Here is a 14,516-nt window from a genome sequence, read left to right on the forward strand (position 1 = left end):
TTTTATATTTTAATGTTTTATATTTGCTGAAAGTGTGTTTTAGTTTTTCATGTAAATGTATTGTACTATTTGGTCAAAAACCGTAAATAAATAAATTCAATTCATATATGCAGCCTAAGTCTGCAGCAGCTCTTTTTTCAAGGGAAACCAGAATCCAAGGCGTGCTGCAAATTGCAACTCCTAGAACTTCTCACCATTTGGGGAAGCAGATCAACCAAAGCAGTGTAACAATATCAAGCTGTTTTACTGAGGCAGATCACAAGTTCATCCAGCCCTGAACAGTCCAGTGTGCCTTGAAAGAGAACTGTATGTATGAATGCCCAGAGATCACACAAGACGCGATTCACATGGTTCACTTAATCCTGACATACAGTTGTCAGGTTTGTTTGTTTGTTTGTTTGTTTGTTTGATTTCTATAACGCCCTTCTCAAAAATGGATCAGGGCGGTTTACACAGATAAATAACAAATAAATAAGATGGATCCCTGTTCCTAAAGGGCTCACAATCTAAAAAGGAACATAAGCTAGACATTAGCCACAGTCACTGGAGGTACTGTGCTGGGGGTGGAGAGGGCCAGTTACTCTCCCGCTGCTAAATAAAGAGAATCACCACATTAAAAGGTGCCTCTTTGCCAAGTTAGCAGGGGTTCAAAAAGTTACTGTAGACACAAATGTCTGAAGCAAGGCTATGACAGTCCAGACCAGGATGTGCCACAAGCCAAAACACGGAGTGAAGACGATGCAGGTTTCCAAGATACCGAGCACAAAATTATGGATGGTTCAAGCTACTAAGCCAAGCTACATGTTACAGGAGGAGATTTCTGAGCTCTACAGCCTTCCTCCTCTAATGAGGAACACCTCCTGCTGAGCACTGATCAAGCAGAAATTATTTGATCCCTCTAGTTAGCTTCAAGTGCAGGAGTTCTTGCTTGAACAATTCACTAGAGACAGTGGGCAACATCCAGATTAGTTAGTTATGACTAAGCACCACGGACACCAATGAGACAAGGCAGTCATGACTAACAACCATCATGACTAGCTTAATTTAGATGTTGCCCAGTATGCTGCAGTAGTTAGAAGATTGGATTAATACTGGCAAGACCCAAATTCAGAGCCTCACTCAGCCATGAAGCTCACTGGCAATGTTCCCTGTGGCAGGGATTTTGAGACATTGTTGACTATAATTCCCAGAATCCTCAGCCAAAGGCCATTGCAGCTGGAAATTCTGGGAGCTGTAGTCAACATCTGGAAATCCCTGTTAGAGGGAACACTGCTCAATGATGACCTTGGCTCAGTCACTCTCTTTCAGCCTCACACAGTTTTGAAGATAAAAGGAGGAGAACTATGTGCTCCGAGGAGGAAGGGCAGAATATAAATGTAATAAATAATAAACATCCACTAATTAGGGGGTAACTGCACTAGGTTGCAACTATCCCAGTATAAATTTTGCAAACCATAAATGTCCTGACTGAGCATGGGAGATATGCTTGCCAACTGTGCCAACTCACACAGCAGGGTGTGCATTATCATTTGCAGAACAATGCCCAACTAGATTAAGAATGTAGGAACAGGCTTGCTGTATGCCCAAGGCCTACCTAGTCCAGCATCCTGTCTCCCAGTGGCCCACCAGATGCCTCTGGGAAGCCCAAAGGCAAGAAATGAAAGCGTGCCCTTTCTCCTGCTGTTGATCTCTTGAAAATGGTATTCAGAGGCATCCTGTCTCTGAGACTGGAAGTAGCCATTAAACTGGAGGCAGCCATTAAATTGGGCAGATCCTGATTCCACTAAACTATCTGGATATGTCTTTTTATGCAGGTGGGGGAATATGTATTTCCACTTAGGACAATGCTTTGCATATAACTAGAACTGAATTATCCACCCACCTTAAGTGGCACAGCAGGGAAATGCTCGACTAACAAGCAGGAGGTTGCCGGTTCAAATCCCCGCTGGTACTATATTGGGCAGTAGCAATATAGGAAGATGCTGAAAGGTATCATCTCATACTGTGTGGGAGGAGGCAATGGTAAACCCCTCCTGTATTCTACCAAAGAAAACTACAGGGCTCTCTGGGTGCCGGGAGTCGAAATCGACTCATAAGAACATAAGAACAGCCCTGCTGGATCAGGCCCAAGTCCAGCACCCTGTTTCGCACAGTGGCCCACCAGATGCTGCTGGAAGCCACAGGCAGGAGTTGAGGGCATGCCCTCTCTCCTGCTGTTACTCCCCTGCAACTGGTACTCAGATGTACACACTTTACCACAGAACTGAATTGATTGGATATTTTCTGAAGCTCCCAAGAGCCAAATATGAATTCTTATTCTAAGCCACTCTATGGAAACCTCTGGCCTATTTTTGTTGGGGAGGTCACTGTTTGGAGTGGGGTGCCACAGTGAAGCTGTTTGGGGGTCAGTGGCCCTGAGTGCACGGATCCTTCAGTCGTGTTTAAGAATTGAGCCCTTTAGACTATGGCAGAGTTCCAAAGTAAACTTCCTCTTTTGTTTCCCTTCCTATGCAGTTTTGGCTAAAGAGAAGACTGAATTCCAGGGATTTATTCTGACAGACAACATCACTCTTAATAGGAAGAAAAAGAGAACCCAGAGAGTTTTCAAATTTAAATGCATTTTTGCTGCAAATTTATTCCCAGTTCTAAACTTTCTGGAGTATTAATGGGATTATAATGCATTACATTTAGCAGGCTGAATGCAAATCCCAATTTGGTGTGTGCAGGGGGGCTCATCTTCTCCATCTTTCTTTCTGACACTTGAATGCGGTGCTCATCAGGTGTCGTCTTGGAAGCTGTCAAATTATTTAAATGAGTGTGAATTTGACTTTTTTTTTTTTTTAGAAGCGAGTGTTCAATAAGCACCTTAAAAGGCATGTTTTCAAGGCTCCTGCTTTGATGGACACTATTCAAGTTTTCCAAAATAAAGGTTTTGAGTGCTTCAATTTAGAAGTTGATTTGCCTCAACTCAATACAGGAGGGGAGAAAATGTAGATGTGCTTTCGTTAAATGAGAAAGGGGGAAGAAAAGGCAAGGAGAAACTGTCAGAAAAAAAGAACTTCTAGACTTCATTACCACAGGAATGAGAACAACAAAGCATCTCATGACATCTGAAAGCCGCTGATGGTCGATGATGACTTATTTCTCACACACTGTTCTTCATTGTTCTCTGTGGTTCTAAATATCCCAGGCATAGTCATTTAAGAAAAGGAATGAGTTATGTGACACCACTTCTTTTGTTTTAAGAGGAAAGGTGGCCTTAAAACTATTTTTATTTTCTAGATGGGGCTACTAGCTACATAACATTTTTCTCCACAAACTTTTGTTGTTACCAATCATGATGGCAGTTGGTGGCCCATGAATTTGACAGGCCCACAGATCTAGGCACTGTATAAACAAATGAGGAAATATCATTCCTGCTCCCTATATGTGTTCAGTGTGAGTGGGCATACACATTATGATTGCCACGCAATCAGTATGTTACAAACTGAACCAGTAAAGCAATAGCCCTGTATGATGAATGTGCGAGAGAAGACTGGGGTTGCGCAGGCTGGACTAACAAGACTAACCCCCAGTGTTGACATGCCCATGGGTCATGCCTCTCACGTCCACAAGTCCCTTTGTGAGGAGTAGGGCAGGTGTGGGCAGACTTAAGGCACTTTTTTTGGTCAGAACCCTTCTCCCTCTGCATTAAATAGTGGCTTGGAAAGGCGAAGCTAGTCACAAAATGGCGGTGTGTACAAAAATGTACATTGACACAATAAGGAATTTTAACAACAAAACTGCTGAATTGCAGCAAGATTTTGCTGCAGGGGAGGAGGGGAGTAAGATAGGCTGCTTTGTGTGTGTGGTGGGGGGGGAACTGGGAGAATTAATGGGAGATAAAGTAAAAACAACCCTGAGCACTCAGAGAGAGAAAGATTAAAAATGGCAAGGCTATGGTCCCACTCAGCCAGCCAATCACATTTGCAGTATAGGCAGGAAGGGGTGGGAGGAAGAAGAAAGCCCAAAGACCTGGAAAGCTAACTTCAGGTATGTCTGGAAGCTACCAGCAGCCCTCGAGGTACCTAATGAAGATATTCACAGGATCGCTCAAAAGCGAGCTGGGCTCCCTTAGCCAAGTTCCGAGCAATCGTGAGAACTAGGGGTGTGCATGGAACTGCCAACTGCGGCACTGGGGTGGGGGTACCTTTAAGAGCAGCAGGAGGGTTTACTTACCCCTCCCGCCGCTTTCCCGCTTGGCGCCGTAAACATAAGAGTAATTGGGGCGGCAGGATACCTCCCTGCCGCCCCTTCCCTGACGTGCACGCGTGCAATGCACTCCTGGGAGGTTTTGCAAGTAACGGCGCCAAGTGGGAAAGCGGCAGGAGGGGTAAGTAAACCCTCCCGCCGCTCTTAAAGGTACCCCCCACCCCAAACCGAACCACCCAGGTCCAGACCGGTCCGGAGGCCATTTCAATGGCCTCCGGACCAGTCCGGGCCCATCCCTAGTAAGAACCACCGGGCACGCAGGTAAACCCGGTGGTTCTCTGGCAGCTAGCCCACCTAACTGCCCCTCACCCTAAACGGGGTTAATGGAGCAAGCACTCTGTTAACCTTATTTGTTGGATTGTGTGTCAGCCGAGGCTGCTTGCAACAGCGGCTAACACACTGGGGTGCAGGGGAGAGGGGACCCCAGGAAGGCACCGCGCACTTGCACGGTGCCTTCAAGCGGTTCACGGCGCCAGGGCACTGCGCGACAGCACTCCCCCTTCCCCTGAAGCTCGTAACGGAGCTGTGGCCAGGCACAGGAGAGCCCGAGCAGAGCAGCCGCTTCTCTGGGCGGCCGATCCGGCTGCCCAGCAACAAGCGGCTGCTTGTGTGTGGGGAGAGTGGGCTAAGCCCGCTCTCCCTACACAGACCCCGTCCGGCGCTTCACACCAATCATGTGAAGTGCCTCATTGACTACCTTAGCTCTCTACCATCTCATTTTGTTGCATGCATAGCCCAGCCTTCTATGTGCCATTTTCATTTTTGGTTGGTTGGTTTTAATGGACTCCAGCACAATTTTGACTTTTTGCCATCACTGCTGTCATGCTAAAGTTCTCATTTTCCTCAGTGGTAGCTCGGTGAACACCAACTACATAGGAACATAGGTAGCTGCCTTATACCGAATCAGACAATTGGTCCATGTAGCTCAGTATTGTCTTCACAGATTGGCAGCGGCTTCTCCAAGGTTGCAGGCAGGAATCTCTCTCAGCCCTGTCTTGGAGATGCTGCCAGGGAGGGAACTTGGAACCTTCTGCATGCAATCATACAACAGATGCTCTTCCCAGAGTAGCCCCATCCCCTAAGGGGAATATTTTACTGTGCTCACACATGTAGTCTCCCATTCAAATACAAACCAGGGCAGACCCTGCTTAGCAAAGAGGGCAATTCATGCTTGTTATCACAAGACCAGATCTCCTCCAATCGCCATAGCTGCCATAGTTTTTGAATTATTCATTAGACCTATACATACATTATGTTGGAGCTACATTCAGACAGTATGTTGTCCCGAGTGTACAGGTGTGTGTACACAGGCACATGTGTGTGTCTGAATGACTGTACCTGTGTTCATTTTAAAAGTGAACCTGGGTACAGGCCCCTCAAATGCATGGTACAGAAGGAAATGTACTGCTGGACAGATATCCCACAATGCACCACGTGACGAGCACAGTGCATTGGGGGAATCCCCCAAGATATAAAGGCAAACAGCCCGAGCACACACATGACCCTGGCAGTCAGGTTAAGGGAGTGCACATGCCCTTAACCTGAGCTACAGGCTGGGCTACAAAGTGGGGTCAGGCTGGGTGGGAGCGCCAGGATCAGGAGTGATCCTAGCACTCCATACGATAGACAGTACTCATGCTGGTCTGCCCTAGCCTGGGTTAGGCTGCTCGGGAGAACAGCCTTTATGTGTGGATAGGGTTTATGCTGTACTTACATACAGATCTCTACATGTGCACATGTTGTTGTGTGAATGACAGTATATGGGGCTGGTTCAAACAATATTAGCCTCAGCACATATGAAGAAGGAGGGGCTGAGTGGAGAATGTGTCCACTGACATGTCCTCCACAGATGTCCTGACACCCTCCCAGTGTCCCTTAATCACATGTGTTCATCCAAATGGTGCCTAAACATGAGCTCCAAATACTTGTTTAAATAAGTATTCAGACTATTTGTTTAGGGGCCAACTGGATGAACACTCCCAGCCATGATCAAGAGCTGCGCCAGGAAGGCTTTCTAGATGTCTGGGGAAGACAAGCTGATGGGCACATTCTTGGCGTCGCGACCCCTGCTTCTTCACATGTGCTGGGGCTGGTATTATTTGAACCAGTCCCATATGTGTTCACTTCAAAAGAAAACCTGAGTACAGACCCCTTCAAATTTATTTATTTGTTCAGTTTTTGTACCGCCTTTCATAAGACATCCCAAGGTGGTTTACAAAAGTTAAAATACAGTAAAACTCCCTAAAAATCACATTTAAAACCTTAAAATCAGTTAAACAATAAAAACCATAAAAACCGAAAAACAACCACCATAAAAAAAAGAAAACAGAAGCAGGGGAGCCCCTAAGGGGTAAAAGCCTGAACGAATTAAAAAAAATTAGTTGTTTTTTAAAAGCAGCCAAAGAGCGGACATTCACTGGGAGAGCATTCCAGAGCCTGGGGGCAACAAAGAAGAAGGCCCTGTCATGCATGCACAACAATTTAGCTTCTCTCTCTGAGCAAATACCCCTCTGACAACCCTGTTGGGCAGGCAGAATCCCAAGTACAGATAGGAGGTGTATTATTGCACATGCATTGATTGTAATGTGTGAATAGTTTTATATGCATACAGGTATACAACAGAGTTGCATGTGCATACAGTATATGTACGTGCATATACTGTGTGCAGTTTGTACATACATGCATTGAACATAATGTGTGAATAGGACTTTTATTTTTACTTCCAAGAAGCTGTAGAGAGTTGCTAATTTGATAAGGTAATGGGTATGGGTGTGTGTGTGTGTGTGTGTGTGAATACCTTCCCTGCACAGTTTCACAGATCAAAATTGCCTTCCTAAGGGGATAGCTCTACTGGGCAAACAGATAAGTGCACAATGGGTACAATATAATTACCTCCACATTTTAAAAATAATAATCTTGCATATAGACAGCAAGCATGTCAGGCCTAAGGCTGGGCTAGCTTTTAAATGTACGTAGGATTTAACGGTCATGTGAAAACTAGTACTGTACCTCCTAAAACGGGCACTAAGATACCTCGATCCCAAATGTGACCGTTCCTGATGCTCCTCCAGAGAAAGTGGGTGACAAAAAATTCAGTTCATATGTGGGTAACCTTTTGTAATGTCCTGATTTGGGTCAAACCTGTCCTGGAGAGCTGAACCCGGCCAAGCTAAACCGGATAGAGGGTATCTGATCTTCATTAGATTAGTGTAGCATAAAAGTTCTTGGGTTTACTGGAAACATGAGTCATATTTTTAGTTCTTTCAAAGTTTAACCTTTTCTTTCAAAATAAAAAGCTTTTTTTCAAAACATTTTAATGTTCTTGGGTTTGTTAAGCAAGTTGCTCATCAATGTCAAAGAGCAGAGGGAGAAAGAGCTGCGTGTTGAAAACATAAAAATGCCAATGGGCAGTTTCGACAAGCAAGGCAGAAGCGACTTCAAATGGAACCACTTACAAAACAGAGGCAAAGGTTAAAAAAAATTGTGACATGTTCTTGCCGAAACATTGACTAATGGAGAATGATTCAAGGCTTTCACAAATAAAAGGGAAAAGGCTAGAAAGCTCATCTATTGTGAATATCATGAACATATAAAATAGAACAAGAAAAGGGGTCCTTACAGTGAGTAAGTTGCACACTGGGTGGAATGATGTAACAGGAAAGCACAGGTTGCGCCGCACACGGCCCTCTGACTTTGCAGGTGATCAGCTAACGGCATGTGGGTGGATGCCTCCCCCATCAGCATTGGTGGTCTTTCATGGCCGCACCAAATTATTAAAAGTTTGTCCACCATTTCACTTGTAATGAAAGGAACAATGCAATTCAAGCTGTGACAGAGGATATGCTACCCTATTTATTATTAACTTATTATTATTAATATTATTAATTACTTTTGAAAAATGAAGCTGCTTTTACAAATTTCTCAAGAACGTTTTACATTAGCAAAAGAAGAGAGACGGTGGTTTCTTGTCCCAAAAGAAGTTCCAATGGAAAAAGAAACACAAGAGAGACACCAGCAGTAGCCAGTGGGAAGGATGCTGGAACAATTGCTATCCACCTGGTAAATATAAAAGAGGCAGGGCTTTAAAAAGTGCCGCTTTGCCCAGTTATTGTGAGTTCAATATTTCCCCTCTGTTTTGTATCTTGCATGTCTAATAAGTAATAATAACATAATAATATTATTATTATATATACTGTACTGCTTTTCAGCAAAAAAGAATCTCAATGAGGTTTACATAGAAAAATATTTACATGGGTGTAATACATAAAAATGTATGTAAAGATATGCCTGCGTGTATAGGCTGCACAAGACATAAGCCCTTAGTGCAAATAGCTACCAACTTAACTTTTTAAAAATTACATTTATATCCCACTTTTCTTCCATGGTGGAATTGAAGCCAGAATACATCAAGTTTCCAGGCAGACTCCCATTCAGGAACTGACCAGACTCAGGTGAAGCTTCGACAGAATGCCTGCACCGTGTGTCCTCAGGCCATACCCATTTTATGAAGACTGGTCTGGATGATGGGTTCAGTTCATGCAGCAAAATGCACCTCTGGTTCCCAGATTCCCATCTAGTGAACAGAGTTGTTATCCACTCCTGTCTTAAGCATTCTTGAACTGCAATTTTTAAGTAACAAGCACATGCACATGTGCAGCAGCCATTTGAGTAGTCAACTATGCACGGAAGCCATGTACATGCTGGTGTCATTCAGGGAAGCTGGGGGAAAGCACCACTGGCATGTGAAGACAGCTGGGGGGAGGGGGAGCGCCACCAGTACCGGAATTGTATTGGTGCTCTCCTTTGGCGAGCAGCAGAGGAGCAAGTATGTAGCTGCTCTCCTCCGTTTTAAAGGTACCAGGGATGTGCTGTGAATCACTCTTCGAATCGCAATTCGTGCACAGCCCTAGTGAGAAGGCCAATTCCATGCTTGGAATCATTAGGGGACTGAAAATAAAACTGCTAATATCATAATGCTCTTATACAAATATAAGGTGCGGCCACATTTGGAGTAAGTACTGTGTACAATTCTAGTCACCATAACTCAGAAAGTACATTATAGAACTGGAAAATGTGCAGAAGAGGGCAACCAAGATGATCAGGGGTCTAGAGCACCCTCCTTATGAGGCAAGGCTACAACACCTGGAGCTTTTTAGTTTAGAAAAAAGATGACTGAGGGGTGACATTATAGCGGCCTATAAAATTATGCATGGTGTGGAGAGTGGATAGGGAGAAAATTTTCTCCCCCTCGTATAACTCTAGAACCAGGGGTCATCCCATGAAACTGATTGCCAAGAAAGGACCAACAAAAGGAAGTACTTTTTCACACAATGCATAATTAACCAATGGAATTCTCTGTAGTGTAGTGACAGCCATCAGCCTTGATGACATTAAGAAGAGCTTAGACAAATTCACAGAGGTCTATCAATGGCTGCTTGTCTGGTGGCTATAGGCTACCTCCAGCCTCAGAGGCAAGATGCCTCTAAATACCAGTTGCAGGGGAGCAACAGCAGGAGAGAGGGCATGCACATACCTCTTGCCTGTGGGCTTCCTAGAGGCATCTGGTGGGCCACTGTGTGGAAGAGGATGCTGGGCTAGGCCTTGGGCCTGATCCAGCAGGGCTGTTCTTATGTTCTTTACACAATGTAGACGCCTGGGGCTGCATGTGTGCAGGGGATCAATAAAGCAGCTCACCCCCCTGGAAACGTTTTTGTTTCATCTTGGAACTTTCAAGATAAAAATGCAGACACTGAGCAGGTAACTACTAGTGCTAGGTTCCTCACTGGCATTAGGGGGCGGGCAACTATCGGGGTAAAAACAACAACGAAAAGCTCCCAGGAAGGGTTGCTTGTTGCACCTCAACATTTATTTATTTTTATTTATTTATTTATTTATTTAAGTGTGGTGTAATGGAAACAAGCATTGCTTGCAAAGCCTGCTGGGCTTATCTCACTGTGGGCGAGCCACGCGGTCCTTCCTTACCTGCTCCAAAATGGGGTGATCGTCGTAGCTGAATCTGATGGAGCAATCCGTGGGGTGCAAAGCGTTACTCAAGCGAAAGATCGGCATAGAAATGTGCTTCAGGTTCCATTTTAGAAAGAAGGGTACAGAAAAGAGCGAGCTAGTCCATGGAAAGCGCCCGCGCGAAACCTCCTTTGCAAAGAGTTCTGAGTGGCCAGAACCTAAGGGGTATACTCGTAGGTCAAATGGGCCGTACGCCAGAATTTGGCTTTTAAAAAACCAAATCTGGCCACCTAGCTGTGCATACTAACCCGTTAAGCACTCAGGATCAGATTGCGCGGCTGTGGCGGGCACGCTTGTTTTGAGTAGATGGCCATAATGAAACACAGTAGGGTTTATTCACGAGTAAACGCGTCTAGAGGGGACTGCAATTAGATGATGCCACCCCAAATCCCGTCTCCCTTCCACCCCTTCCAGGTCTAAGCATGCTTATCCAGACATTGCTCCATTAACCCAATGGGAATTACTCCCAAGTAGCCATTTTCAGCGGCCGGAGCCTGACCGCGCGTACTTGGAAGTAAATGCCGCGGATGCGAGGTTTATGTCCACTGAGAAGACCTGCAGCCGACCAGCGCCATCCTATGAATGTTTCTATACATTTGCAGCTGAGCAGCGGCGCGATCCTAAATTTACTATGGAACTTATTCCCAATTCAGCCTACTGAGGATTGCAGAGTGAGAGCGGGAGGCTATGTGCACCCTTACTGTGGCAAGCAAGTACGCCCGCGCCGAATTCAAAGGGAGCGACACTGACTCCCCAGCACGTATGCACAGTCAGTGCAGCCCGCAGCGCGATCCTAGAGCTGTCTGACTCATGAGAACTGGCGTCATTCTGTTCAGTGAAGGAAGCCCCCGCGCATTCAAAAGGGCTGATTCCCACGTAAGGGCAAGAGAGTTGCACGTCCGGGCTCCTCTACCGCCCGGTGGTGCAACATTTGCCACGCCCACGCAGCCAGGGTGGGCGCGCAGTCCGCCCTGCTGGCTGGAGGCGGGAGCAGGCTGGTGAGAGAAAGGCCCCCCCTGCAGGCCTGATGGGGCAGGGCGGGGCGGGGGGGTCCATAGAGGGTCATCTTGCGTGGGGTGGGAATAGCAAGAGGGGCTGGGGAGGGGAGAATTGGAAGCTGAAATGGGGGTAATTCAGGAGAGGGAAGCAAAACAGGGGTAGCAAAACGGAGTAATTCAGGATGGAGCCCTAAGGGAGGAGACCCAGTTTTTTGCAGGAGAAATCTTAATCTGGAAGTCCAGAATCAGTTAGGAGGGATTTTTTACATACAGGGTGTGAAGGTAGAGGTGGGACACGGGAGCAGATCCTAGGTGTGTTTACTCGAAAGTAAATGTAGTATTAGCATGGGTGGAATTTTACCGAGTTTATTCCCAAGTACACATGCATAGGATCAGATTGCTAGATTCCTATGCATGCTTTCCTGGGAGTAGTATGTCCCACTGAAACCAATGGGAAACAGGTACCGTATAGGGTTTGAAAAGGACTGTCCTAAAGGCATTAGATCATGATGCCCCACCCTAAACCTTTTATGTGGGAATAAATTCCATTGATTCCAAGAAGAATGAATTTTGAGCAACTCGATTGGACATTTTTAAGAATTAAGGATTCAGGGCTGCTTTGTATGTTAGAAAATGATGACTACACAGAACAAAAGTTCCCTAACTACTAGCTGTACCAGGAACTCATGGAGCATGTAATTCCCCCACCACCAAAATAAAAATAAAGCCCTTTAGGTGCTTTTGAACAGGTGGTCATGCATGGTGATTGTGCAGAGAGCAAAAATAAAAATATATGCATGTGTAATTCTTGCAAGTTGCAATCTATGACAGATCTCATTATTTCTGCAATGTGAAGTGTCAATACTTGAAGCCATAAGTAAAGAACATGTGCTTCAAACTGGGACACAATATTTAGAATTACAAATTGGCTAAAATGATTTAGGTTTCAGGAAAAATAGAATTGGAAATGAAGTAGAGAAATACCAGAAATAAAATATGGCAAGAATTAGAAAGATTTTAAAAAGGAAAGTTGGAATGAGGATGAGATGTGGTATTATCAAACTTTGAGAAACTATCAAGAGAGGTTCCAAACTGGCTGTGAATTTAGAAGGTTTCAAAAATAACCTGAAGAGATTCCAAGAACTGAAGGGGGAACATTGTTAAAGAGAGGGAAATTAGGTTTGGGTTAAGAAATTAGAGAAACCTTGCAACTTAATATGCACGTTTCTAGCCCACTGTATTTTCCTACCTCATCTGTCCTCACAGACCTTTGTTAGGACAATGATGTTTTAAAAAGAAGATGGGATGGGGAGAGCCATCTCTTGTAATTTACAAAAATGTTTATGTTTCTGCCTTCTTCCCTGGGAGAAATTCTTATTTGTCACAGGCAACCAGGCATGTTATCTGGGTTATTGATGCAATCTGGACTATAATTTGATGTTGGAAACATTTGGGGAAAATATGAGAAATAAATTAAGGGCGGGGGGTCCCCCAAGCCAAAGAAATTGAGTTGTGGGGCTTTTGGAAATGGCTGCAATTAAAGACTTACTATTAAAATGTGAGACTTGGACACATACTTGCACACACCCATGATAATATGGATTACAGCGCCTGAGAGAGAAAAAGATTATTGCGGGAAGAGTAAAAGGTTTTTTTCTGATCACTTGTTCTGTGTTATTGGGAGAAACATGCCTAATTAAATCCCTGTGTGTCATTCACAATTGATTTGACAGGACTGTGCATTTATTTTCCCTGTTTAAATTCTGGTGCTCTTCGTACCCAAGAGCAAAATACAAAGCGCAGATCACCTCTAAAAATACCTTCTAAACGTAGTACGTAACTTATGAATGTTCTCAATGCAGGATAGGGAACAGGAAAGCATCCTTTTAAAAACAGTACATTCTAGCCAGTTTTAGATTTCATTTTTGAGTTACTGATGCAGGGGATGAAACAAACACAACCTAAGACATAGGTCAGAGTTGGCAGTGGGTTGGTTTAAATAAAACTCTGGTCAGCCACTGCTTTTGACTAAGGGACTGTTTGAGGAGAGGATGAAAAATGGTGAGCTGGAGAGCCACCCCACCCCTGGGCTTGCCCGAAGGTCCTGATGTCACAAGGACCACTCTTTCCAAAGACCAGCTGTGGAGAAGGGACAGATTTGGCCTTGGGGCTTGAAGTGGCTGACTCCTAACCTCCACACTTTGTTTCCAAGTAGCTCTCTGCTCTCCTTTTGAATAAGTTCAGTAGAATAATGGATAGCCAGAGCACAGGACATGGTGAGCCATCCACCAAAGTCAAAGAGGCTGAAGGAGGCTGGGACAAAGCACGAGAAGCTGAAGGAGAAGACGGCGTATCCTGGGAGAAAACGAGGAGCTGTGGTTATGGTGAAGAGGCCCCAAACCTACATCCGACCTTGCTTGGTAGACTGTCAGAAGGAGGAAGAGAACTTCAGCCTTCCCAGTCCTCCGGAGAAAAACACCTTATATTGCTGAAGACAGTGCATCTGAAGATGGAGGGAGATGATTTCCAAGGGATTTGTCCTACCCTTCAGCAGGATGGGCTTCATTCCATCATCCAGCAAGAGACGAGCATCTTGCAGCCTTTAGAGGTGATGCCGCTGAGTGAAGGCGTTCAGGAGAACCCAGAGGAAGACTTGACAATAAGTTTGCTAGAAGGCATTTATACAATCCGTGAAATGGAAGTGATGCACGTTAATGGTCTGAAGGAAGCACAAGTGCTTAATGAGGATAAAAGGTCAACCGAGAAGGCCCTGGATGTCGTCTGGATTAAGGTAGCTGTGCCTCTTGATTAAGGTAGCTGTGTAATTGGTAAGGCAGCTGTGCTTGAAGATTCATTAAGTTGGCTGTTTGTGTATTTGGACAGAAATCACTTTACCTTTTTGAAGTCAATAGGATTATAGTGGCTTTCTTTGGCTTAACTGAGCTGCAGATGTGTCTCAGTTACAGATCTGTCCTTGGGGTGCAAGGAATATGCTAAGTCGATTGTCCTTGCTGTGCAATAAGAAAGTTACCATTAAAAATTGCAAAATGAAACTTCTAAGAGAGATGTCTGGGTAAGAATCATGCATAACTGTTGTTCATGGTATGAATCCTTTTTGAGATTTCAGAATCGGGGCGGGGGGCAGGTATTGCTTAACATAGAAGCAGATTACGCCAATAAATCCAAAGCCTAGTTCTTGCAGCTGTGAAGCAGATGTTAAACATTTCTACAGTCCACACATCA

At 44.8% G+C, this 14,516-nt stretch overlaps 2 protein-coding genes across 5 annotated transcripts in view; one reads left to right on the forward strand and one right to left on the reverse strand.

Moving 5' to 3' along the window:
• The window catches only part of PCK1 (phosphoenolpyruvate carboxykinase 1), a 49,448-nt gene extending 38,300 nt beyond the window's left edge, over nucleotides 1-11,148 (reverse strand). The window contains exon 1 of the mRNA XM_053244544.1: nucleotides 10,234-11,148. The gene's annotated coding sequence lies outside the window, so the exon portion shown is untranslated. The remainder of the gene's footprint in view (nucleotides 1-10,233) is intronic.
• Nucleotides 9,915-14,516, forward strand: part of CTCFL (CCCTC-binding factor like) — a 46,502-nt gene continuing 41,900 nt past the window's right edge. For 2 of the 4 annotated variants that reach the window (XM_053244538.1, XM_053244539.1), the window contains exon 1: nucleotides 13,489-14,064. In XM_053244538.1, coding sequence (XP_053100513.1) covers nucleotides 13,525-14,064 — 540 coding nt within the window. In that variant the 5' untranslated portion in view covers nucleotides 13,489-13,524. Of the gene's footprint in view, nucleotides 10,009-11,122; nucleotides 11,274-13,488; nucleotides 14,065-14,516 lie in introns of those variants that run through there. The other 2 variants (XM_053244541.1, XM_053244540.1) reach the window with 2 other exon arrangements.

Source organism: Hemicordylus capensis, chromosome 4, assembly GCF_027244095.1.
Source record: "Hemicordylus capensis ecotype Gifberg chromosome 4, rHemCap1.1.pri, whole genome shotgun sequence".
Taxonomy (NCBI): Eukaryota; Metazoa; Chordata; class Lepidosauria; order Squamata; family Cordylidae; genus Hemicordylus; species Hemicordylus capensis.